The sequence below is a fragment of the Gambusia affinis genome, linkage group LG22 (genome assembly GCF_019740435.1).
Source record: "Gambusia affinis linkage group LG22, SWU_Gaff_1.0, whole genome shotgun sequence".
In the NCBI taxonomy this organism is placed as follows: Eukaryota; Metazoa; Chordata; class Actinopteri; order Cyprinodontiformes; family Poeciliidae; genus Gambusia; species Gambusia affinis.
Genome location: NC_057889.1, coordinates 8,266,399 through 8,291,152, shown reverse-complemented (window position 1 = coordinate 8,291,152; position 24,754 = coordinate 8,266,399). Strand labels below are relative to the sequence as shown.

At 38.6% G+C, this 24,754-nt stretch overlaps 2 protein-coding genes across 5 annotated transcripts in view; both read left to right on the top strand.

Moving 5' to 3' along the window:
- The window catches only part of LOC122825782 (rho-associated protein kinase 2-like), a 36,169-nt gene extending 20,134 nt beyond the window's left edge, over positions 1-16,035 (top strand). The window contains exons 13-33 of one of the 3 annotated variants that reach the window (XM_044107336.1): positions 59-194; positions 277-368; positions 2,017-2,263; positions 2,907-3,013; positions 3,132-3,291; positions 4,153-4,313; positions 4,870-5,054; positions 5,205-5,274; positions 5,455-5,558; positions 6,728-6,914; positions 7,672-7,765; positions 8,434-8,528; positions 8,822-9,010; positions 9,821-9,989; positions 11,110-11,177; positions 11,268-11,356; positions 12,765-12,843; positions 12,954-13,218; positions 13,401-13,677; positions 14,734-14,824; positions 15,523-16,035. In XM_044107336.1, the coding sequence (XP_043963271.1) occupies positions 59-194; positions 277-368; positions 2,017-2,263; positions 2,907-3,013; positions 3,132-3,291; positions 4,153-4,313; positions 4,870-5,054; positions 5,205-5,274; positions 5,455-5,558; positions 6,728-6,914; positions 7,672-7,765; positions 8,434-8,528; positions 8,822-9,010; positions 9,821-9,989; positions 11,110-11,177; positions 11,268-11,356; positions 12,765-12,843; positions 12,954-13,218; positions 13,401-13,677; positions 14,734-14,767 (2,808 nt within the window). In that variant the 3' untranslated portion in view covers positions 14,768-14,824; positions 15,523-16,035. Of the gene's footprint in view, positions 1-58; positions 195-276; positions 369-2,016; positions 2,264-2,906; positions 3,014-3,131; positions 3,292-4,152; positions 4,314-4,869; positions 5,055-5,204; positions 5,275-5,454; positions 5,559-6,727; positions 6,915-7,671; positions 7,766-8,433; positions 8,529-8,821; positions 9,011-9,820; positions 9,990-11,109; positions 11,178-11,267; positions 11,357-12,764; positions 12,844-12,953; positions 13,219-13,400; positions 13,678-14,733; positions 14,825-15,024 lie in introns of all 3 variants that reach the window. The other 2 variants (XM_044107337.1, XM_044107335.1) reach the window with 2 other exon arrangements.
- A 144-nt stretch (positions 16,036-16,179) lies between these two features.
- Positions 16,180-22,040, top strand: si:dkey-90m5.4 (leucine-rich alpha-2-glycoprotein). Of its 2 annotated transcripts, XM_044107339.1 has the most exons (3): positions 16,180-17,811; positions 17,951-20,846; positions 20,925-22,040. In XM_044107339.1, exon 2 carries the CDS (start codon positions 17,953-17,955, stop codon positions 18,955-18,957), a length of 1,005 nt encoding a protein of 334 aa, XP_043963274.1. In that variant the 5' UTR covers positions 16,180-17,811; positions 17,951-17,952; the 3' UTR covers positions 18,958-20,846; positions 20,925-22,040. The 2 variants fall into 2 exon arrangements, with proteins under 2 accessions (XP_043963274.1, XP_043963273.1); XM_044107338.1 differs by lacking the exon at positions 16,180-17,811 and having other exon boundaries at positions 19,530-20,846.
- The last annotated feature ends 2,714 nt before the right edge of the window (positions 22,041-24,754 follow it).

Below are 24,754 nucleotides of genomic sequence, written 5' to 3'. Positions count from 1 at the left end.
GCTCTAATCCAGTCGGATATAACACTGTAGATCTATGTTTGCATTCCTGTTTTATCAGATGAACAGTCGGCAGAAAGTAGAAGCTTCCATGAGGCAGCTGGAGCGAGAGCGAGCCCTGCTGCAGCACCAGAGTGCAGAGAACCTCCGCAAGGTGGAGATGGAGGCAGACAGGAAGCGCATCCTGGAAAACGAATGTGAGTACCCAGCAACCTTTATCTGACACTGGGTTTATCTTTTTCAAAATCAGAACAACGTTCTTCTCGACTGTTTTTACAGTAAACAACTTGAGGGACCAATTGGAGGACCTAAAGAAGAGGAACCAACACTCACAAATAGCTAATGAGAAAAACATCCAGCTGCAAAAGCAGGTGAGGAGGAAACTCTGTATTGTTACTCACTTCAGCATAATTTACTTTTCTCGCAGAAAAATGTGAGCTTGGCACCAAAGTATTTTATGTGTTTTTATGTGTAATTAACAAAATATGCCCCATATATATGATTGAATGCAAGTTGATATTTAACTTTACTAAAAACATCTAGCATTGTCTCTGATCTTCATTGTTGCCGGTTGTATATATCCATGTATGCTTTCTGTATGACTTAGCTGCTCAGGGTTGTAAATTGGACACGACAGAGTTTTCTTACTCACTCTTTAAAATGTGGAATACAGGAGAACATTCCATTTTAGTGATAAAAATGATACTTGGAGATCTTATGATCTCTATAGCAACCATTATATCTGGATGACTGGTGGCACCAGAGGATAAAGCTAATGTTTAGCTTAAAAGAAGATCTGTGATGCTGTGTGCCTGTTTCTCTTCTAAAAGTCAATGTGATCATTGTTGGAGTGTATGACATCACTGACTTAAATAAAATATAAAGGCCTAGTCTTACTTGAGATGATCAAGATTTCTACCTCCAAAAAAATATTAGAATTCATACTGATTCAAAAGACTGCACAAACATATATTTATATTTTTACCTTTGTGTGATTTTGCCTTCTTCTATTTTTCCTGTCCCTTTGCTGCTGCTTCACTTTTATTTCATCACACATTGAAGGGTATTTGTGTTCTCTTATGTTCTGAAACAACAGATGTTTTCCTGTTATGTTACTAAATCTGCTGCTACAAAGTAGCAAAGTTTTGCCTTTTAGGCTAAATGAGAATGTGAGGGTTTTGCATAGACCAGCCAGAGAGACGTAAAAGAATTTCAAAAAATAATCTTAATTTATTACAAAAAATGTCCAAAAATAATTAAAAAATGACAAATTGGGCCCAAACTGAGGTCAACATAACAAAGTATAACTCAGGTGGTAACAAAAGGAACTCAAGCACAAACTGACCTGACTAACAAGACATGAGGGGAACTTAACCATCCTGTTGTCCTTGGGTCAAAATGACCCACCACTGTGTTAAAACTCCCCAAAGATCCACTAAATGTTATTTTAGGACAATAGGAGGGTTAAATAGTGGCTGCTCAGACCACTGCTAACACACAAGGGGGTAACTAAACACACAAGAACCTAACAAATACTGGTGAGAGTATTATTAAATCTGTAAATTAAATAAATATCAAATTTAAACTAACTTTCAAAAAGAAGAAACATTAAATAAATGGTCAAAATAAACTATAAACCAAATGTCCCCTTGCCCTGGTGAACAAATGAAACAGCCCACTAAGGACGTTTGACAGCCATGAATGGACCTCAATCAGCTGGAGCTCATCTGCAATTTCCAGGGGCTGGTCCAAAAGAAACTAAGAACTCAAGAAGAAGAAATTAATTGGTTGTCTTTAACAAAAAATACAAAGAACTGACAAATAAAGTTAACTAAATGTGTGCACACCACATAGTTAACTAAAAAGTCAGACTAATAAAAATAATTTCAAAGATAAAGATAAATCTAAACTAAGCACTAATTGATATGTAAAATAACATTAAGGAAGAACAGAAAATCATTACCAACTCTGTCCCTGCTGTCACACAGAGAACTAACTTGATCTGTTTCTCACCTGTAGCTCGTTGAGGCCAATGATGCCCTGCAGGCTGAGCAGGAGGCGGTGGCTCGGCTGAAGAGGAGCCAGGCGGAGGCACAGAAACAAGCCCAAAGCCTCGAAGTCAGCCTCAGGGAGATGGAGAAAAAGTGCAGCGGACTGGAAGAGAGCAAGGCGGAGCAGGAGAAGCAGATGAGGGGGCTGCAAGTTGAGCTGGAGGAGGAGAGGAGAGAACAATTCCTCAGGACGGAGACCCTCGCTGACCTGCAGGGTGAGACAAAAAAACAGCTGAAAACAGACATTTTAACTCATCGTTCATCGCGCTAATTATGATCCAGACATTCAAGAGTAATCAGATTTTTGTGTGTTCCTGAAGTAAACATCTCTTCAGTTTTGTAAAAAGAAAGACATTACATAACTTGGAGTGTGCAGTTGAACTGAGAATTAGATGTGAATTGCTTTTTGGATTCAGCCCTGGGAAATATTGGATCATAGGTGGAAACATCTGCTGAAAGAGGCGGAGAGTAAAGCAAGATGCCAGAACATTATGTTTTTGGTTTTTTTTGTATTTTATTTTCTTGAGAGGTGGCTTTAAATTTCACGGTGTCTGTAACACAGAGACGCCGCCCTCTGAGGTCAGAGGGGAATTTGTTAGGTCAAGGTTTTACCTGTTTGCTGTGATTATTCATGCTATTTTGTTCCATTGGTCAAAGTCTCCTTTAGGGTTGATTCATGGAAAAGAAAAGGAAAACAAACTTAAAGTGCTGTATTTTGTGTGTTTTAGGCCAAACATGAGGTGTCGCATAGGGAATGTCCAAAAATAAATGGATTAGGTGTTAAATTATTGCATGTTTGTGTCAAAAAAAGTTACTTCCCTCTAATTTTATAGTTGTTTTTACATTCCTCCCCATCAGGAACAATTTCACGCCTAGAAGACGAAGTGAAGGAGGTGAAATCTTCTCTTTCCAAAGTCAACAGTGAAAAAACGGAACTACTGACAAAGCTAAATATTCTCGAAAAGGTATTTCCTTCTCTCCCAATCACTTTTACTGTACTTAAGTGTAAAGTATTCCTCCATCAAAGACTTTAATATGTAAAAGACATAATCCAAAAACTTAGCATATATGCTTTGATTGCAGGAAAAAAACAACCAAGCCATTGACCTAATGTTCCAGCTCAAGTCGCTCCAGCAGAGTCTGGAGCAGGAGGAGGCAGAACATAAGGCTACTAAAGCTAAACTCGCAGATAAAAGGGAAACCTACAAATCCATCGAGGAGACCAAATCTGAGGCCTTAAAAGGTGAGCAGAAAGATCAATAGCTATACAGATGCTGATAAATGTGCTGGCAGCCCTGGTAAGACTGCCAGCACATTTAAAGCCTTAAGATTAATAGATCTTTTATTGCAGGAGCAAAATGTCACCCTATGAAATTTTTGTTACAAAAAAACTTATCACCTTAAAAATGTATTGATTATAATTGTTTTTCTTTCTTCCTGTAACTATTTCTACTGATCAGTTTTGCCAGTAAAACCGAGATTTTTTTATTATTTATATTATAATTTTTAATCTCTAACCACCTAGTTTCTGTTGAGAAACATCCTGCTATTTCCAAAAGCTAATGTATTCAAAAAGCAATAAATGCATTCAATTAGAAATTGTGTTTGGGTGTGGAATGAATGCATTTTAGAGCTTTTAGACATTTACTTTTGTCTGTAGGTTTAAACTTTGTTTTATGCAGATAAAATCTATAGTTTAGCAACACTATTCAAATACTGTCTACAAAAAAGTGACATAAGATTCAGTTTGATCTTCTACTACTTTGCATATCAAGAACCCTTAGCAGGGGTCTCAAACTCCAGTCCTCGAGGGCCACAGTCCTGAAACTTTTAGATGTGCCTCTGCTGCACCACACCTGAATAGAATAATTAGGTCATTAGCAAGGCTCTGGAGAACTGATCTACACAAGGAGGAGGTAATAAAGCAATTTATTCCAGTGTTTTGTACCTGTGGCACATCTAAAAACTGCAGGACTGCGGCCCTCTAGGACTGGAGTTTAAGACCCCTGCTAGTGTTGCATACAAGTACAAGCAAAGTCACAAACATTTTACGGATCCTATGAACAATTTTTTTCTTTTTTTGGTTTTGTTTCCTTTGTTCCAGGGATGGAGAGCACCTTGCAGGAGGAGCGCAACTTGAAGCTGCAGGTGGAAGAACAACTGCTGCAACTAAGGAAGGAGCACTCCATGCTAGACTGTGATCACAAGCAAGCAGAACAAAAGCTGGAGGAGTTGCAGGCACAAAAGGAGAAACTTTCTGAAGAGGTGACTTTTCTGAGATGTAGAAATGCATGAGCTGTTCAAACTCTGCCTGTGACAACAGGAGTTAAATGTTGGAAAAATTCCTGTTCCTTTATACAAAAAGAGTGCATATTTATATGCTGTAATTAACATAATGAAATATTTTATTTGAAAAATGTTATGGTACATTGAAGTTTGTGTCTGTAAATACTAAAATAACTTGAAAAATCTATTTTTTAAATGAAACTATTTTATCCTCTGATGAATTCAAATTGTATTAAGGAATTTATTGTAAATATATTTGTATTTATTAATAATTTTGCATCAATTCTTAAACTGTATTCAGGGCACATTTTCCATCACGTGACTTTTTGGTTGCTGTAGCAGCTGGGATTAAATAAACGTGTATAAAATAACCCTCACAGAGTCCCATCATTAAAGTTGTACTTTTTCTGGCCCATTTATTTACAGCAAATATTTTTTTAGATAAGAATACAACTGAACTTTTTCTTCTGCAGCTGAAGTTTCTCCCCACATGGCTCTCTACCTACCGGCCTGTTCTGTTTGCTCATGTGTCCAGGTGATGGACCTCACCCTCCGCCTGGAGCAGGAGACCCGCAAGCGAAGTCTGAGCCAATCCGATCTGAAAGCGCAGAAACAGCAGGTGTCGGCGCTCACCTCCTCGGAGAAACAGCTCAAACAGAAACTCAACCAACTGCTGGACATGAAGCAGAGCCTGGAGAAGCAGAACCTGGAGCTACAGAGGTCAGGCTCAAAAGCATTTCAGAATGAGCCCAATTTGCAACCGCACTCAGTGCTCCAGCTTTGATGTCTGTCATGTTTTTTTGGCTGCTTTGGCTCTCGTGTGCAGCTTTGCCTCCGCCTGTGATTGACAGATTTTTGGTACCGTTTCAGGGAAAAGCAAGAGGCTGATGGCCAGCTGAAGGAACTGAAGGACCAGCTGGAGGCAGAGCAGTATTTCACAGTAACTCTCCTTTTCTAGTGCATCTGTCAAACAGTAGCGACAGCCGAATATTTTACAGTCAGCAACAGCATGAATGTTCAGCATAGAGGGAAAAATATCAGAAATCTGCATCATTAAGCACTACTGTGTGATGTAAAAACTGCAACTTGTCTGCTGTTTTTTTTTTTTCCCCTCCCATAGACCCTTTACAAGACACAGATTCGTGAGCTGAAGGATGAATGCAATGAGAAGAATAAGATGTATAAAGAGGTGCTGCAGCAGCTGGCAGAATACCAGGAGGAAAGGTAACTGTACCTGTCGAGATTCAACTGCTTTCAACATTCACATAATAATCTAGCTGTTCCAACAGAAAAAAATTGTGATTCAGTAAGAAACATTAAGATGTCTGGAGAAAGGATGGGGGGGAAAAAGCAAATGGCAAACACAAAAACTACGATCCCCTGTGAAAGTATCAGTCTTTATCAAGCTGAGACACAAACTTCTGAACAAACCAAAGAAATATGTGTGAAATGGAAGTAAAATTATATATTCCATCTTCCATTTGCATGATTGATTGTTTTTCGTGTCTCTTTCTTTCTACCAAAACCTTGATGTCTGGTGCACTGGCCTGAACTAGCCCCTTTTTTGAAGGACAATTTTGTTCAGAGAATCTTCAGTATCCATTTTATTGTTTATTTATTTTGGATATTTAAAATGTCTTCCAGTACCAGTGTTAAATATTAATTAGAAATGAAAGATTATTGACCCTTGAAAGGTTATCCTTGCATTATTATGCCATTACCATTGTTGCTTGAAAATCGTCTCAATTCAATAACGTTTATTGAAATATCTTCTGGGACAATTTATCATCATGCAATATTTTTATTGTGGCAGGCCTATCACATTTGTAAATTTTACTCCAATTTACCATTTTTGCCAACATCTTTTTGAAGTAGTTTAATTTTCCCTGAACTTGACAGTTATTAGTTCCTTTGTGTTGGTTTATCTCATAAAACACATTAAAATTTGGGGTAGCAATGTGGCAAAATGTGAAAGAGTCCAGCTGTTATGGATGTTTGTCTTGTACTGTTAGTGTGAGTTGCTGTGTCTCAAAACTAGAGCTTGTATTATCTAGCGTTTGACAATGGAGCAGACTTCCCAGATTAGTGTCTTTGCTTCCCAGTGAATTCATCTTGCAGCCAAAAAAAAACAGAACATGATTTTTTTTTTTTTTAAGCCATTATGGAAGTTTAGAGATGTCCCAAATATAAAAAGTTTACTGTCAAAGTAGCTGGTTCACTATTCTTTCGAAGATCTGTCAATTACAAAAATGTCATTGATTAATTATGTTCCAACTCACCACAGGCAGAGGATTTATAACTGGCATATTGATGCCAGGGATTTAGTTCTGTTCAAAGATTTATCCAGCTCCAGCAGCTTAATATGGGTACATGTGTTTCTCCCCCCTGATCAGGGATTCTCTGGCAACACAGCTGGAAAGCAGTTTGACCAAAGCGGATTCTGAACAACTGGCTCGCTCCATCGCCGAGGAGCAATACTCGCTACTGGAGAAGGAGAAGATCATGAAGGAGCTGGAGATCAAGGACATGATGGCGAGACACAAACAGGAGTTGAGTGAGAAGGAGGCCACCATCGGCTCGGTGAGAAATGGTCACTTGGCCTGGACTTTGGCAGTAATCAAGTAGAATAATGTTTTATTTGGCCTCAGCACACACAGAAAATATTTACACCAAATAAACCTTTTTCTTAAAACAAATGCTAATTTATTTATTCTTTTAAAATAAATTCCAATAGTTTCACAAACATACTCCATTAATGAAAATGCTAACTATGGCAGATTATTGGAGAATATTTTTTTTTATTCATCACTTTTTTATTCTGCTACCCTTAATGTCAACCTTATAATCAGCATAGTTTTTTTGTTTTTTTTAATGATTTATTTTGGAAAATGTTTGGAGATTTATCTCGAAAGGTATTTTTTTCCATTGAGTTAAAACAAAGTCTGTTTACATTTTTAACGTAACACTCTGGTATCTGCAACTCTCAGATAAGAGACTTGAATGCTCTGACTCATGTTTGCATTCATGACTCGCATTTCTTATTTACATGTTAAATATTCCGCTTAGTTTCAACTACAGAGTGCTGACAGTCATATCAGTAACATAAAAAGTGATGGCATGAAAGGAAAAGACGCTAAATAGTTACATTTACACATTGTGTATGAAATACCTGGCGTTTCAATCTAAAATCAGTACAATATGATCAGCAGCAAGCACCAACATGTCTTTGTCACCTTCACTTTTCCTGCTTCCTGTAGGCTTCTGTTTTTGAATAACTGCAACAGATTAGTTGTCTGTAGCCAGAATCAGCTCACGTCTCCCCTGTCTTCTTTCTCAGCTGGAGGAGTCCAACCGAACTTTGACAGTGGATGTGGCCAACCTGGCCAGTGAGAAAGAAGAGCTGAACAACCAGCTCAAAGACCTGCAGCAAGGTGAGGCTCCCATTGGGCTGAGGAGCACCGGGCAGAATAAATCTCCACAAAAGGACAATTTGAGCTGACGGGTGTAAAGCTGTCTTAGTCTACTTCAAACACTATAACGTCTATTTCAAAACTACAAATAATAAAACACCTTTTCTACTTTCTGCACTGATTACAATTTTACTTGTTTAATCAAATTTATGACAAAATGGAGGTAATATAGTAAAATAAAACAACAGTTCCTGATTAGTCTCTTTTAGCCTCAAACACCTCAAAAATCCTTCAGACAATAAAACAAATTGCCTTACAATTTCCTTTGCTTGTTACAAGAAAGATTTCAGTTGCTGAAAAGGTTATGGGCACCATATTACAATTTTTTTTTTTTTCCCCATCATCTGTCAAACATAAGTTTCATCAATCTTAATATTTGAGAGAAAAAAGCTGATTTATATTTAAGCATTCAACAGTTATTATTCACTAACTTATTGAAAATGTACAGGAACCTTATGTAGGCTTTCTGTTATTATTGATGTTTTTTTTATTTATTTTTGAGACCAGTTTGCCCAGATAAAAATCATCCTATTTTGTCACCATCTGATTTTCTTTTATGTGATTTAATATGTAACGAAGAAAATATATCTTTATAACTACTAAAATTATATGTATGTTTGTCTTTATAGAACTGCAAAAAGCCAAAGAGTTGAAGAAGGAGCTGGATAATCTAAAAGTGTCTTTTGAAAGACAAGTACAGACTGAAAGGACTCTGAAAATTCAGGTGTGTGGACCTACACAGGTCTGAAAACATATGCATATTTCCTACACTTTTCAAGTTAAAAACAGATGACCTCCATGTTATGCCATCTTTTGTTAAGAATAGCTCAATGCTACAGGCTTGTATTGAACTCTGGACATCTGCAAAGAAGCATAAAAATTCCCTTTCTCACAGCAGCATCGATTCCTGCAGCCCTCCCCGCTTATTCCCCGGGTTTATATTTACCATAAAAAAGAGCTTTGTTTTACTGCAGCTTGTTTTTTTTTTGTTTTTTTTTTTTTTTTTTTTGCTCCCAGGCTGTGAACAAGCTGGCCGAGGTGATGAACCAGAAGCAAAAGGGGCGAGGGGGCGGCCGAGCTGTCGACTCCGAGGTGCACAAGAAGGAGAAGGAGAACAGGAAGCTGCAGCTGGAGCTGAAAACAGAGAGGCAGAACCTTAACAGCATCATCTTCAAACACCAGAAGGAGCTGGATGACATGCAGGCGGTCAGTGCACCCACGATGCCCAAAATACACCCAGAATATATACTTGTTACCAGAAAACATCTGCTGTTTTGACACGTCAAACAGAGATGCATTTTCTTTTTACTGGTCAGCTTGTTCTGCAGAGCTGGATGTAGACTGACATTGCTTTATTAGCAAGGAAGGTAGAATGCAAAGCAGACAAGAGAGGAACAAACTAGGTTTGTAGAACCCATGACTATATGTACAGATTAGGTCAGAAGTTTAAATGCACACATCATACTCATGCTTAACTTATTAATTTTGGTCATGCGTCTCAGCAGTTATTTTCCAGGACTGATTTATAATAAAATATAAAGCTTGAGTGATTTTTTTATTTTTTATTTTTTTTTGTTTTGGTTTTTTTTTAAGCCAGAAATTTTTCAAAATGTAGTCATGTAAGCTCAAGGCTGTGCACAAATCTTCCTAATAGACAATCATCTAAGTTTAAGTGGGGGTATACGAGTATATTTGATCCCATATGACATTTGTACCTGTGTGAATTAAAGAAAACCTTTTGAACCCAATTGTTCAAAAATTATAGAGGTAAAAAAAATTTTTTATCAGTTCATCCAAAAAAATTGCCAAAGTCGAGAGTAACTAACTCAAATTATTGTAGCAGACAAATTTAAATTCTGAGCCAACGATAAAGAGTAAATTTTAAAAGAAACTTTGTTTACACCACTATTTGTTTGTTCTGGATCAATTGAGCGCAAGAAAAAAATCTAAATTCCGAATAATATGCAAGTCAACTTTATATGTACCCAACTCAGTTTTGAGTGTTTGCGTGCACAGATGATGGTCGAAGAGACCCACATGCGCCAGGAGCTGCAGATGGCTTTGGACAGTAAAGACAGCGACATCGAGCGGCTTCGGTGTCAGATCACGTCCCTTAGTGTTCACTCTCTGGACTCCACCAGCATCAGCAGCATCAATGATTTGGAAATGGGGGACGGATTCCCAGGTAGGCCTTCAAACTGAAATCGTCGCTACATATTTCATTGTTTTAAACTGCATTATTGAACCCTTAGACCAGGGGTCTCGAACTCCAGTCCTTGAGGGCCACAGTCCTGCAGTTTTTTAGATGTGCCACAGGTACAACACTGGAATGAAATGGCTTGATTACCTCCACCTTGTGTAGACCAGTTCTCCAGAGCCTTACTTATTCTATTCAGGTGTGGTGCAGCAGAGGCATATCTAAAAGTTGCAGGACTGCGGCCCTCGAGGACTGGAGTTTGAGGCCCCTGCCTTAGACAAACCTCTGCATGGATTCCTCCTCTTTTTATTAGTTACTACCACTTCTTTCTCAATGCCTCTATTTTTCCTTACCACATCCTTGCTTTCGTGCTCTTGTACAGTGAGCATTACTCACTCTAGCACCTCCGAGTCAATGTCCTTCACCTACCAGCGCACTCACAAATCTGTCCGCGTTGACACTCGGCCCAACCTTCACTCAGCCCGGGCTCTGTTTGACTCCGAGGATGAGGAAGAAGACGAAGAACCTAAGGAGCATTGCCAGCGCCCTCTGGCTCTGACTTATCTGCAGTCCCGTGAGCCAGAAGCTGGAGGTGACCCTGCATGGCGTGGAAGACTGAAACGCAACCCTATTTTTGCTAAAATTGTTTTTTGCAATTTTTGTCCTCAGGCTTGTCACTACTTCAATGCAGCTAATCCGCTCCCTCGTTTGACTTTCAATGTTTGTGGAACACATTAAAACTCACAGCATGTCAGTGAATTAATGTTGAGATTTTTCCAGACTCAGGATTAATTCTTCTTTCTCTACCAAAATCCTGTCCTTGCATTGTGTGCACATTTATTTGTAAATATTGCCATCATTACTTATCAAGCTGTTGTGCTCCGTGACAGCAAGGAAGCAGGATTTCCTGTCTCTAGGTCCTTTGTCTTGGCAATGAATCATTTACTCCCAGAGTAATGAGTGTCTTGCTTGAAGAAAATGCCATAAATGCTTAAAAATGTCAAGGTGTTCTTTTAAGTGATTCAGATGACTGAAGGCTGTCCTTTTAATGCCAGTATCTTCCTGTTTTTTTTTTTTTTTTTGTTGTTGTTTTTTTCTTACTCTTTAGATTCCAGGCTGGAGGACTGGATCTCACTTCCTTCCAAGAACACAAAGCGATTTGGCTGGGACAAAAAAGTAATTAGTCCAACAGTGTTTCTTGCATTTAAGGGTTGTGTTTTCTTAAGTTTTAGCAATCTTAGATCCTTGTTTTCTTTTCTTTTGCAGTATGTGGTCGTAAGCAGTAAGAAAATCTTGTTTTACAACAGTCAATTGGACCAAGAACAAGCTAACCCGTTCATGACCCTGGACATTGAGTAAGTCACTGAAAGCTGAACATCTAACTCGCTCTTATTAAACAAGGATTATTAACAAAATCTAATAGGGACGGTGGTAAAACGCTGGAAAAAATCATGATAAAATGACCACACCCAATGCCAGCCTGTGTGTCTTTTGAACACATTTCTAGATAAGGATACTTGATATCACTATTATCAATACCGGGACTCTCCCCATGTCCTGTCTGGCAAGTGTCAGTAAAAGACAAATGGTGCCAAAAACATTTATTTATTTATTTTTACTACCAATATCGAGACATTCAATGATTATAGATAAACAATAAAAACTGATACCCAAAAATCTTCAGAAATGCGTAGTACAAATATATAAAATCTTAACAATAATAATATCTTGCAAATTGATAGGCTGACACATTATGCACACTTGATTAGAATATCTTCACACAGCATTTTTAATAGGTTCTGCTCTGTCTAGTCCTCAGACATTGAGTTTGGCGCGCTGCTGCCTGTTTGAGTCAGAGGGAACACAGTGGTTAGCACCTCATCGGTCTGTTAAGGGATTTGGTGAGGGATTCAATGTTCTTAAGAACAGTGAGTTCTTAAGATGATATCAGATCGCGGTGCACTAAAAAAAATAATACATCTGGCATTATACTCAGGTCTTGCTGTCCACTCGGGTTCACTTCGAAAGCAAACTGTAAAATGTTCTCCAAAATGGCATCATATGACTTATAGTAGGCTCTGGCAAGTTTCTTGTGCAGATTCTGGTTCTACAGGAATTGCTCTCTGTAGAATCAGAGACTGCACAGGTTTAACTTTCAAAGGAGATGAGCAGGGAGGAAAACATAAGAAACACATGAAGGGCAGATTAAAATTACCACATGGAATACAGACTAAATCCAAGGCTTTTTGATTAGTGTTCTTTGAACAGATTAATCAAAAATAAACTGGTTAGACAGCAGTACAGATGATCCAGACACACAATTCAAGGAAAAGAATCTCATGATTTGAAGCATGGAGGGGGAAGTGTCATGATTTTGAGATGCTTAGCTTCCCCAGGACCTGGGGAAATCATTCCGCAAAAGGGGAATGGTGTCTTAACTTTTTCACATTAACGGTGAAACTGTGACTTACAATTACTTAAGGAGATGCTGACACTTGGCAAATTTTAAACTTTTATGTCTTGAGGACAGAAAAAACATTGACCAGAACTGCTTGATCTCCACTAAAATAGATCACTTTTATGAAAGTGGTCATTAACAAGTTGACTGATACTACTTTATCTTTATTGTCTGACATTCAATCAGTCTACACTGTTGTGTCGTTTTTGGCTCCCAAACCCATTTCTGCTTAATAAGTGCCAAAATATTAAGACAGATAATTTTTTAGACTTTCTGTAACTGTCCGATTCTTTTCCCCCTTTCAGAAAGCTGTTCCACGTTCGACCCATCACTCAAACTGACTGTTACCGAGCAGACGTCAAAGAAATCCCTAGAATATTCCAGGTATTCTCTGATTTCTTAACTTTCTATCCAGGTTCATATTGTGCATAATATTATCATCGAGTAAATTCTCTTTTTGCACCACATTTCATGGCCTTCCTGTTTTCCTTCAGATCTTGTATGCCAAGGAGGGCGAGAGCAAACGCAACCAAGAGACCGTGGAGGAGCCCGCACCTTGTGAACGTTCCAATTACATCCTGCACAAAGGTCATGAGTTCATCACCACCCTGTACCACTTGCCCTGCAGCTGTGAGGCTTGCGTGCGACCCCTGTGGAATGTCTTCAAGCCTCCGGCGGCCCTTGAGTGCCGCTGCTGCCATACAAAGTACCACAAAGACCATCTGGAGAAGAAAGAAGATGTTATTCCTCCATGCAAAGGTGTCATTCCTCTCCTTTAACAAGCTCTTTTCGAGTTTCTGAAAATCTTCATGTAGTTATCCCCATTGAACTTGTTACAAACAGTAAAGAGGACCATTAATTTCAAATCTTAGAGCAAAAATACTTAGAAGTTCAAATCTTGATCTTAATTTGATTCTTTTCATTTCATCAATCTTCCCTAGTGAACTACGACATGTCCACTGCCAAAGAGCTGCTACTGCTGACCAGCTCCCAGACGGAACAGCAGCGTTGGGTCAATCACCTCATCAAGCGCATCCCGAAGAAAAACCCAACACTAAGTCCTCCGCCGGTAGCACGGAACAGCCCAACTGAATCCCTGCCATACTCCTCTCCTCACATGTCGCCGGAGTCTTCCCCCAAGGACTCTCCTCGCCTGTCCCACCGCCGTGCCATGAAAATCCCGTCCACCAGACAGCCACAGACGTCCGACAAGTCCAGGTGAGGGGCACAGGAAACAGGTCACATCAACTCATAAGCGTCAAAGCTTTGATCTTCACAAGTCGTAACCAGAGAAGTAATCCTACCTGTCAAACATTACAGCCATCAACTTCGATGTGATTGACTGGAATTATGTGAATGACCACCCCAGAGTAGCACATAGTTTTAGAATAAGAAGAACTTAAGTAAATTATGAACTCATGGCAGATATTTCTGGATATACAACATGAAAAAAAATTGAAATTAAATAAAAAATTGAGGGGGAAGAGACGGAATGAAGGATGAAGGGAGGTAGGTAAGACACAATGAAAGAAGGAAGAACACAATTGAGGATGGAAATAATACACGGAAAAGAATAAAGAAAATTTTGGACTCAAGAGCAGGATATAAAAAAAGGTTAGAACAATGTAAGGAGAAAAAAAAGTTTGGAAGAATGCAAGGAATGCAATGAGCAAAGGAAAGAAGGGAGGAAGGAATTAAGGGCAACATTGAATAAGATTTGATACAAGAAAGATAAAGAATATAGAAAACAGACATGTAGGGCTCAAGGATAAAAGCGCAGAAGAAGGAAAATATAGGAAGTATATAATAAGAAAAGGTCACAAAACTGGACTAAAAGAATAAATATAGGACATTAAGAAGGGAGCAAGGGTGAAATAAAGGACACAACGAGAAAGGGAATAAAGTATGGAACTACTTTATTTTATTTCAGTAGAACCATCCTGGTTCTACTGAAATAAAATTCCAAACATTTCCAAGCTGTGTAAGAACAATGAATATCTTGGTTTGCAAACACATTATATGTCCAAACATTCCTTCTGTGTAGTTAAAATGTGGCAGTTTTTTTTTTTCTTCTTTTATTGTGCCATAAAAAGCTGCTGCTGGGACAGAGTGTTTTTGCTTTCAGCAGGCTTCCTGAGTCATTTTCACATGCTGAACGCGACACTAAAACGCACTTATTCCTGACCTATTAGCATAGTCACTAATCACATTTATTGGGTACTGTATTAAAGCTTCATCATCTCAGCCATGCCCTAACTGGCTTTCATCCTGCAGCACTGGCCCTATGCTCCGCATCATCCTCCACTGACCCCTGAACTCCTCACCTTTGACCCCACATTTCTAAAATCTCTCCCACTTGGAGACTGTAAGTAGGAGAAGCCTGGTGAGCCCCAACCACCTGCTTTGTTGCTGTGCTGCCGTGCCAATTAACACTTGCCTCATACCATGCAGCATGTACATGCACAGTAACCCAGAAGCTAGTCCTTGCTCCACACTGCCCCCTGGTGACTGTGGCAGGTATTGCTACCAACAAAAATGTCATTCCCTGAACCCTCATTGTTTCAGGCTGCTTGAGTTAGACCTGAAAGACTGGAGTTGGTCGATTGATGATGATGATATTTTCTTCTGAAATCGGAGAGTCAGAGGGTAACTCCAACTCTGCATGAGAACCGTGTGCAAACTGTCCAGGAGGCATATTTATTATTTCAAGCATGTTTTTGTGTAAGCTCTAAATTAAACAGCTGAGTACAAAACAAGCATTATGGTGTGTAACTTTTAGCTTAGAGAATTTATTCAAGCCTTGTAGGCGGCATTTTCTGCATGTTTCAAGTCTTCACCAAAGGACAACATCCTCACAATTGCAAACATGTAGACAGTCTATCCCTGGATTTCTCTGTTTTCTTGTGTGTTTTGCAGCCCTAGTGGGTTTAGCTTCCTTGTTTTTGTATGTGTGGATTTTGTGTGGGCGTTGCCTTTGAATTCTTGCCACTCTGCTGGTTGCATCTCAAGTTTTTCTCACATTATTCTGTTTTGTTTTGTTTTTTCTACATCTCTCTTTTCCAGTTAATCCCGGCTGTGTTTTCATCCGCGTGGATTGTCTGGACCCAGTTGCCTGCATGTGAAAAGTACAGAAAAAAAAAAACCTGAAAATAGTAGCAAAACACATGACAGAGATTCAGATTAGCTGACTGTTGTCATGAGAACTGGGATGCTTTTTGTCATTTTTGATGAGGGGAAACTCAACCACATCTTCATAATGAGACTGCTTTTTTATATTCACCGATGGACTCATTCAAAATCGTTTGAAATGTTCTGCTTCTTTATGAACACTAAAAGCAGAGCTGACATTACATGATTGTTACATTTTTATGGGTATTGTAGTGGCACATTATACAGGGCGTCCTGTAAATGTATGAACAGAGTTTTAGAGAGGGAGGACTTACCCTTTTGAGCTTTAATGTCCTGGACTTGTTTTATCACACTAAATATAGCCATCACAGTTTTACGGAATAATGTGAAATGTATTTCTTCTTTTAGTTCAATATTCAGGACATTAAAAGGAAAACATACAACGTACAAGGATGCATTTTGTGTCTTACTTCAAAGCCTGCTGACTTATATTTGAATATCTCATGGAGTATCTTTGGCACTTTAAATGAGCCCAGACATTTCTGATGTGAATAGTGGTCAAATATTCCGTCAGATAATAGTGAGTGTGTATGAAAATTTGAGCCATATGGTTATTTGAGAAAAATGTATGATAAATTCCAGTGTTGTGCTTTTTTTAACAGTAGTCTACTACTAGCCTGTCACAGACAGTTTGTCCCTATTTATTTTGCTTAATCTAAAAAACAACAGAAAAATCTTTGTTGATCCCAGATCGCCATTAGTTGGAAACTTGGCAGACAGTTGATCTGCAGAGGGATGATGCATCTGTCAGTTTTTTACTTCAATTTTATAAGTTAGAAAGATGTGGTGCCCTTCTTCTGCTTTAGATGCTTTAAAATATTTCCATCCAATTTTATAAGAAAATAAAATTAAATCATTAAGTGATATCTGATCATGTATTTTAAAGCAACTGTTTTAATTGTGAAATTTTCTAGGATACTTCTGCCTGTATCTCTCAAGTGCATGCGTACTGAGTGGGCTGGTCTGAAATAAATCTTTCAGAACCCCTAAAGCCAAGTGGCTCCCACTATCTATAATGTAATGGTTTTCCATGCTTCCAAATGCTAAAATCCTATCCCATGTCAAAGGCTTTAAATATGAGCGTGACTCCACAATTTGGATAACTTACCAGCAGATGAAACCTGCTCGACCTGCCGACTGTCTCCTGTCTCCGACTGTGAATTCTCTTCAGCTATATTTTTAAACCAATCAGTTTCTATTCAACTGAGATCAATTCTGCATTTTGTTGGTTTTGGTGTTTCTCTACATGCAGCAGGACACATTTTTGTTTTACCTAAAAACTGCAGATTTATAAATAAAAATTTGAATTTGATTGCATTACTGAGCAATAAATGGAATCCAATTAGCTATTCAAATATTTCAACTCTTTTATGTAAAAGGCTTAAAAAACACAAAGAACCTCAGTTACCGTATGTTAGAACATTCAGAAGTAGAAAGCAATATTGGCAAAAAAAAAAAATACAAATAAGAGCTGCAGAACTTGCTAGTGATACTGTTTTTAAACTACAACCTCCCTGAATATTTTAACCTTCCAGGGCAAATTAAAGCCTTAAAGTTAAAGACTGTCTTAAAGGAGTAAAATAATCTCACATTATTCTACGGAATTACACAATTTTATCTTATTCAGATAAGGGGGAAAATCCCACATTGAGAAATATTTGTTGAACCCACCACCTTGTATCCAATAATGTAGCAGTTCTTCTATTAGATTTCACAATGTTGGAAAAGTCTGGAATGTACTTCTGACAATTACTATTTGGACGATGTAGAGGGATTCTGCAGATTCCTGCATCTTCCCTCATGTGGTCTTCTCAGGCTTTCTTGGGACATGAAAGGGGCTTCAATTTGATTCTGATTAACAGTTTGTGTTTTGGATCATTATCCTGCCTAAAGACTCAATTACGACAACTTTTCCGACATAGATTAATTTTAAATTCTTCCCCCTCCCCCCCGCTGTGTAAAAATACTCCCTTTTAAGGTTTTGGACTTTCCCTGCAATTCTGTTGCAACTGCGCATGGCCTTGAAAAGTGACTGTGCAGGGACATTTCATTATTTACACAATAAGTAATGATTAGATCACAGGATTTGACCCCTTAAATGACAGTAATTTGCAAGTGACCATTACTGGAACAGTCTAGTTGATCCTTAACTGGAATACCACAGTAAGTCTTTTTTTTTTCTGTTTCTGAGCATTGCTTGTTAAAAATAGAATAGATTTCTTAACAGTTTTATTTGCTGTCACTCATTTTGCAATCTCTCCAGGTATTTAAACCTTCATGTTTTCATTCTGTTTTATTTTAGCGATGAAGTTCTGTGTTGCTGCTTTTCTCTTCCTGGCATTCTTCTGCCACAGCAGTTTTTCCTGTCCAGCTTTGTGCAAATGCTACCCCACAAGTATGGAGGTCGTTTGTAATGAAGTTCCTCTGACGGAGTATCCATCAGCAGGTCTTCCAGAGAACACCACCATGCTGACAATTCAGCTGACAAACATTACCTCCATCTCAGAACACCACCTCAAAGCAACGCCGCTTCTGAAGGAGCTCCATCTGTATGGGAACCAGCTTCAGAGCCTCTCGTCTCATTTACTCAGAGGCGTTCCTCAGCTGCATACATTGGATCTGACCGGAAACGAGCTGAGTGATCTGCCTGTAGACGTCTTCAGCTATGCTCCACTTCGAAACTTGGTTCTTAAGAACAATCAGATTAAGCGGGCAGATCCAAAGTGGCTTCCTAATAACAGCAGCCTGACCTGGTTGGACCTCTCTGAAAATCATCTAACAGAGATCCCAGTTGGTTTGTTTCAGAGACTCCCTCACCTAGAGAATATTGACTTGTCCAACAACCGACTGGAAAAGATACCTCCAAACTCCCTGGACCATCTGACTAAACTTGAGAGGCTAAACCTGCAAAACAACAAGCTTGAGACTTTGGATCCATCTGTTTTCCAGTTCACACACAACCTCACTTCTCTGTTTCTCTCTCAAAACAAACTCGCCAAACTCCCCCAGAACCTCCTCCAGGGACTCACCAGACTCGCACATCTCAGTCTGGATGACAACCAGCTCAGTCACATCGCCAAAGGTTTCCTTGACTCACTGAGCTCCCTTGAGGAAGGTGGACTGGACCTGTCTGGCAACCCTTTACTTTGTGACAGGGAAGTAGAGTACCTGTGGCAGTGGCTTCAGAGGAACAACAAGAAGGTTTTGTTGGCAGACAGCATCACCTGTGCATTGCCTGAGTCTCTTGCAGGGCGCTCAGTAATTTCCCTTACAGAAAACGATCTGAACATCAGATCTCAACTTTCCTGAGTCTGACTGTGATTAGGTGTATAAAAGGGCTAATTCATGATTTTTTTTTTTTCTTGATGAGATCCTATTAAATTGTATAAGCTGTTGATTTCTTGCCTGCAACTTTCACAGAAGCTGAAGATCTGAAGTGAAGTTCTACGTCCTTAACATGTCTCTAATCGCAGAAACAGGCTTTGATTGTGGTTTGATAATGCAATCAAAGCATGTTTGATTGGTTGGTCATATAAAAAATGATTACTTTGGAAATAGAAGTAAAGTGTTGTGCTAATCCATTGGTCTTTTTGTATGAAAGCATAATGTGTTGGGGGTTGTTTTTTTTTTTTTTTGTAGATTACAGTTATGTTGTATCTGTAATATAAGAATAAAAAGATGTAAAAAGTTAACAGTTGTTCAAGTGACCACTTTCATTGATCTTAAAAATCTGCCAGATTTTTTTTTGTATGTCCTCTGGAACCATTTTATGTTTTTTTTTCTTCATGCATGTTTCAACACTGGAAGGTCATTGGTGGCACACCACCAACTTTCTTTTCTGGACTAAATAACTGTTTTCAGTATAAAATTGCACCGAATTCTTGTTGACCAACCATAATATCCTTTTAGCTTTAAATGCAAATATAACAGTTATTTAAAACATACTAAATTAACAATGACAATTATGATATTCAGAAGATTGGTTTGGTCTTTTTTCCTCTTGGATTAGCAATTAGCTCTAGCTACTGGGGCTTCCTAATCTGGACAAGAAGTTATCTGCTGCAAACCAGATTTTGGTTCATCCTGACATTTCAGTAAAAAAAAAACTTACTGTTAGTTCTGAAGCTATCCTTTAAGAAATATTTTATATCAATAAGATTTAATACAAAATAAATGTTTAAGATTCCCTGTTTCCTTGTTTTTGTTAAGGCAGGGACATGTATTCATTAATCATTCATTAATTCAAGTACTGAAGATAAATTGTTTTTAAAGGAAATGGATAAAGATGCAACCAAAGCAATACGATGACTTGTGGACATTTTTAAAGTTCTTTCCAAAAAAACCAATTTTTGCAGGCATTTGAATGTTTGCGTTTTACATTTACCTTTACTCTAGAGAGTTGTCAGGTCGTTTTGGACTTTGACTCTTCTCTGTAAAGCTTGACAGGACTAGACTGAAATTTGCAGTGATAGCTTAGGATAGTTTGCAGCTACTTATTTACTGCAAGATAAATAATCTAGCCATGTTCCTTTTCTATTAAAATTTGGAGCAATTGTTTCAGCATGCCATAATTAGGTGTTGATTGGTCCCATTTAAAACCTTTTTATGAGAGAATTTTTTTCTTTCAGTCTTTTCAAAGATCATAAAATGGTATTAGATGGGTTTTTATCAACACTAAGTGTTTGACAGTGGTACTGAAATCTAACAAAAAAAATCCCACCTGTTTCTGCTTCAATTAATAAATTGCATTTCCCATGTTGACAATATAAAAAGATAGGAATATGATCATTTTGTCTTTTGTTGTTGAATTTCAACCAGGATTGAATGTGAATATAGTAGCAAGGCTTTAAGTGACATGTCTTTATCACCTCTTCCCACACATCTCTTATAATAAGCATATATATGAATCAACCTTGGATGTGTTTTGGATTTTTGCTTTCAGTTATATGCATGCTTAAAGAAATCCTTTGCAATAATATCTGCATTAAAAAGGTTTTTGCGAGGCAGAAGAGAAGATATTGATTTGCATGGCAACATTGTTGCTGTTACAAAGTACAGGAAAACAGTGACCACTTTATTTGCTCTGCTCTGTTTGCCTTTTGCAACATTTCATCCTGATTCGCTACCATAACATGCTCATCCTTGTGTGAAAAACAGTCCAGACTTGGAAGGAGACAAGTTCCTGCTGCTCTTTTCAGGTAGGCATACATTAACAAGAACCATCTATACAACAAAGTGTTGATTTATTCTTAAAGTGAGTTTTTTTCCCCCCCCAGTGTTTTGCTGCAGAGATGAAGTTGTTGCTCCTTGTCACTTTCATTGCACTATCTGAATTTGACTACAAAAGAAAAAGTGCTCACTCGTGTCCCGATCGATGCTCGTGCTCTTTTCAGCCTTCATCTGCTGAGGTGGTGTGCAGCAAAGGTGGCCTCACAGTTTTTCCTAGAACTGGCTTTCCTACCAACACCACACTATTATCCATCCAGAACACACACCTCGGCAACATCACTGCTGGCGATCTGAGTGCTGTGCCGTTCCTAAACCTGTTGCAGCTTTATCACACCAATCTAGCAAATCTTTCCTCAGATCTATTGGTCTCCGTATCCCACTTGGACACATTGGATCTCACAGGAAACAAGCTAGTTAAATTGCCTGCTAACGTGTTCAGTCACAGCTCGCTTCGCAACCTGGTAGTGAAAAATAACCAGCTGCTGGAAGCAGACCCAGCATGGTTTTCTGGCAACAGCAGCCTTCTCTATCTGGATTTGTCCGGTAACCATCTGACCAGTGTCTCGGCTGCTCTGCTTCACAAACTCCCCCTTCTGCAGACCCTGGATCTGGACGGTAACAGTCTTCAAGAGTTACACGCTGACGTGTTCAGAAACCTGCATCACCTGGAGACGCTAAATCTGGCTGGGAACAAATTAATAACCCTAAAGCCTCAATTATTTGCTCATAATCTAAAACTAAAATACCTATACCTGCAGGAGAATCAGCTTCAGGATCTGCCAGTGAATCTCCTACACAAACTTCAAAACCTTGAGCTTCTGCTGCTGAATCAGAATCAGCTTCGCCACCTCCCCGCCGGCCTGCTGGATGGGGTTAATCCCTCCATGCAGATAATCCTGACAGGGAACCCCTGGGAGTGTGATGGGAAGATGGAATACTTGTGGAGGTGGCTCACCAACCATCGGGAAAATGTTCTCTTTGAGACGGAGGTGACTTGTGATAACCCAAACACACTGAAAAATCAGCAAGTTTCATCTCTAACTGACAGTCAGTTTGGTGTAAGATTACAATGAATGGTGTGGTGAGAAAATGCAGAAAAGTAAATATTTGACTTTTGCTCCCTTTTTGGTTGCATGTCAAGTAAATAAAAAAAATGATAAACATCGCTGTGTTCTGAGGTGTTTTGTTAATTTCCAATATTTTCAAATTCTCTAGAACCCGTAAAGTGGCTGCCATGAATCAATCTACAATGCTTTTGCAAACATATTCAGACTGTTTCACATTTTGTTATGCTACAACCAAAACCGTCAGTGTATTTTATTTGGATTCTATGCAGTAGGCAAAAAAGCTAATTGTCATTGTGAAGTGAAGGTTGTCTCCCCTGAGTCTCTGTAGAATGATTTTCCACCTGAGTTGCTGCTACAAGTCTTTAGTGATGTGTCTTGATCAGAGTTGCATGTCTAGAGACTAATGTGGTTCCACTTTCTTTGCAAAACTGTTCTGGTCTAGTTTGACAAGAAACGGTGTCTGTGACCAATTTTCAAGTCTTTGCACAAATTATCCATTAAATATCTGATAATATTTTTAAAAATGAAGCTCTGGTTTTACGTTTAGGGTTGTTGTCCTACACAGGAATGTGAACTTCAGTCATCTCAGGTTTTTTGCAGCTTCTTACAGGTTTTCTTCCAGGATGGCTGCTTTTTTCCTTTTTTAAGCTCTAAAAATTGTTCCATCTGCTCTGAAAAGGATTATTTATCCAGCTTGGAAAAAATAACATCAACAGTATGATGCTGCTGGATTGTGTCTTCAGAATAATGTCCAACCTTATCCCTGATCTGTTAGGTTTGTTTCTACTTTTTTCCAATTTTATTTCAAATATTTTCAAAAACCACTTATCTGTTGCCTTCCATTTACAGAATCGATCTGGTTGTAAAACAACGTTCAAAAACTTTCCGTTTATTCTATGCCTGCTAAAACCAATTAAGTGACTGCACTGTTCAAACACAAGAACTAAAAATACTGGACAGAAACAGACAGCTGCAATCAAATCCCATATTTTTATGGGTGAAGAATTGCGGGAAAATTAAGGCTTTTCTCTTGTAAGATTCATGCAGCGCAGCCTTACAGCAATAAATCTGTCTCGGTTGGCTGCATCACAGATTGCTACATTGTTTCAGTGATGCCCTTTTGTTTTTAATGATGTTCAGTACGTGGGCATGGGTGTGTGGGCAATAAAAATGGCTGAGTCTTGAAACTGACCTCTGCTGGATGTGTTTAAATATCTACATCTTTTTTTTTTCTTTGGCTATTTTCTTTATCGTGTTGTATTTGTGTGTACCATCGGTGTGCCCACACATTCCGGTCTTGGAGCCTCGATCACACTGAGGCGTGCTGGGCTCTAATTTATAACTCTGATAAAACATGATTCATAGCAGTCTCTGGATGCTGGTACTTATGAAAATTAAACCTCGCTCACAGGGGTTCCCCAAAAGGCGGAAAACAAAACTTAAGACGTTTGATGTATGTCTTTCTTTATGTTTGTTTGAATTGCATCCTGAAGGTTAAAGGTAAAGGAAGTGGGCTGAATGGTTCGAATCCTAATTCTCTTTTATTAGAACCGCCTCAGGACTTGAGCATCTGTTTTGAGGAAAGTGAGTCTTCTCCTCTTTCCTTAAAACTCCTGCTTCCTCTTAGGTGGGACATTTAATCTGTTTGTGCTTCTCCAAACCCCCAGGCTTGGACATATTTAAGTGGACAACAGTGTGTTTCTTGGAGAAATGGCAATGATTAGTAGGTATAGTGTTTTCTGGATGGTGTGCTGCTGTTTGGTGTTTACTACTGATGATTGAATGATAGTGAAAACTAAGAGGTCACGGAAATGGTTTTCAGGCATTTTCTGGTTTCAAGTTGTAATAACATAGATATTATTATTTATGATAGCTGCTGATTAGGGTATATTAGACAATTTACTACACAACATTGATGTTGCCAGTTTTTTCTTTATTAATTTTAGTCAGTATATTAGGTTTCCTCTCCACAAGATGACAAATCATCGGTAAAATGAAATGCCTTTTCTAAAGTCAGATGTTTGGCTTTAATTATATTTAAACCAATTTGCATCATAATTTTTGGTCTGATCATAAGACCCAAATGTAGAGCAGACTTTAATAAAAAAAATAACTGAACAAGAACTTACAAACAGGAACTTGGTACATGGAGTATAATGGAGCATAACAGGAGAATATAGCGATTAAAGAGTGTTTAAAGAGAGTTTAATACTGGGAATGTGAATGTTGGATCAATTGACTAGGGCTGCTCAAAGCTGCTGTATTTAACAGTATGTTTTTTTTTTGGTTGTTTGGTTTTCTTTTTACATATTTGTTAAAACTGTCACCATCAACTTCTGGTCAGAAACAACCAATCAGAGCCAGGAGGAAGGTCTTAGCACTGTCAGTCACCTTCATTTACACGCTGCTCAATGTTTTTATGGTGGAGAAGAAACCTACAGTTACAGAATTCTGATGTGAAGAACTAGCTGTAGCCCAGTAGAGAGCGAGGGGGAGAGGAGAGCTGCATTGCCACTTACTGACCCAACTCATAACTCACATCCAGTGACTTCCACTGAAATTTGCACAAAGTTACTCAATGCGGCAACCTCAACTGGAAATATTACTGAATGACACATAACGCCTTGCAGAGTCTCAGTCTACACTGATGAAATTAGATTCAGTTTTGCTTCAATAAATTTCTAAATAGTCTGACATGGGGGGGTTAGAACTATTTATTGACTAATTCAGATTATAACAACTCAACCACTAGAGGACGCTCATACACTGAGTGCAGAGCAAAAAAAGGGATCTTTAGACACCAGCAAGGC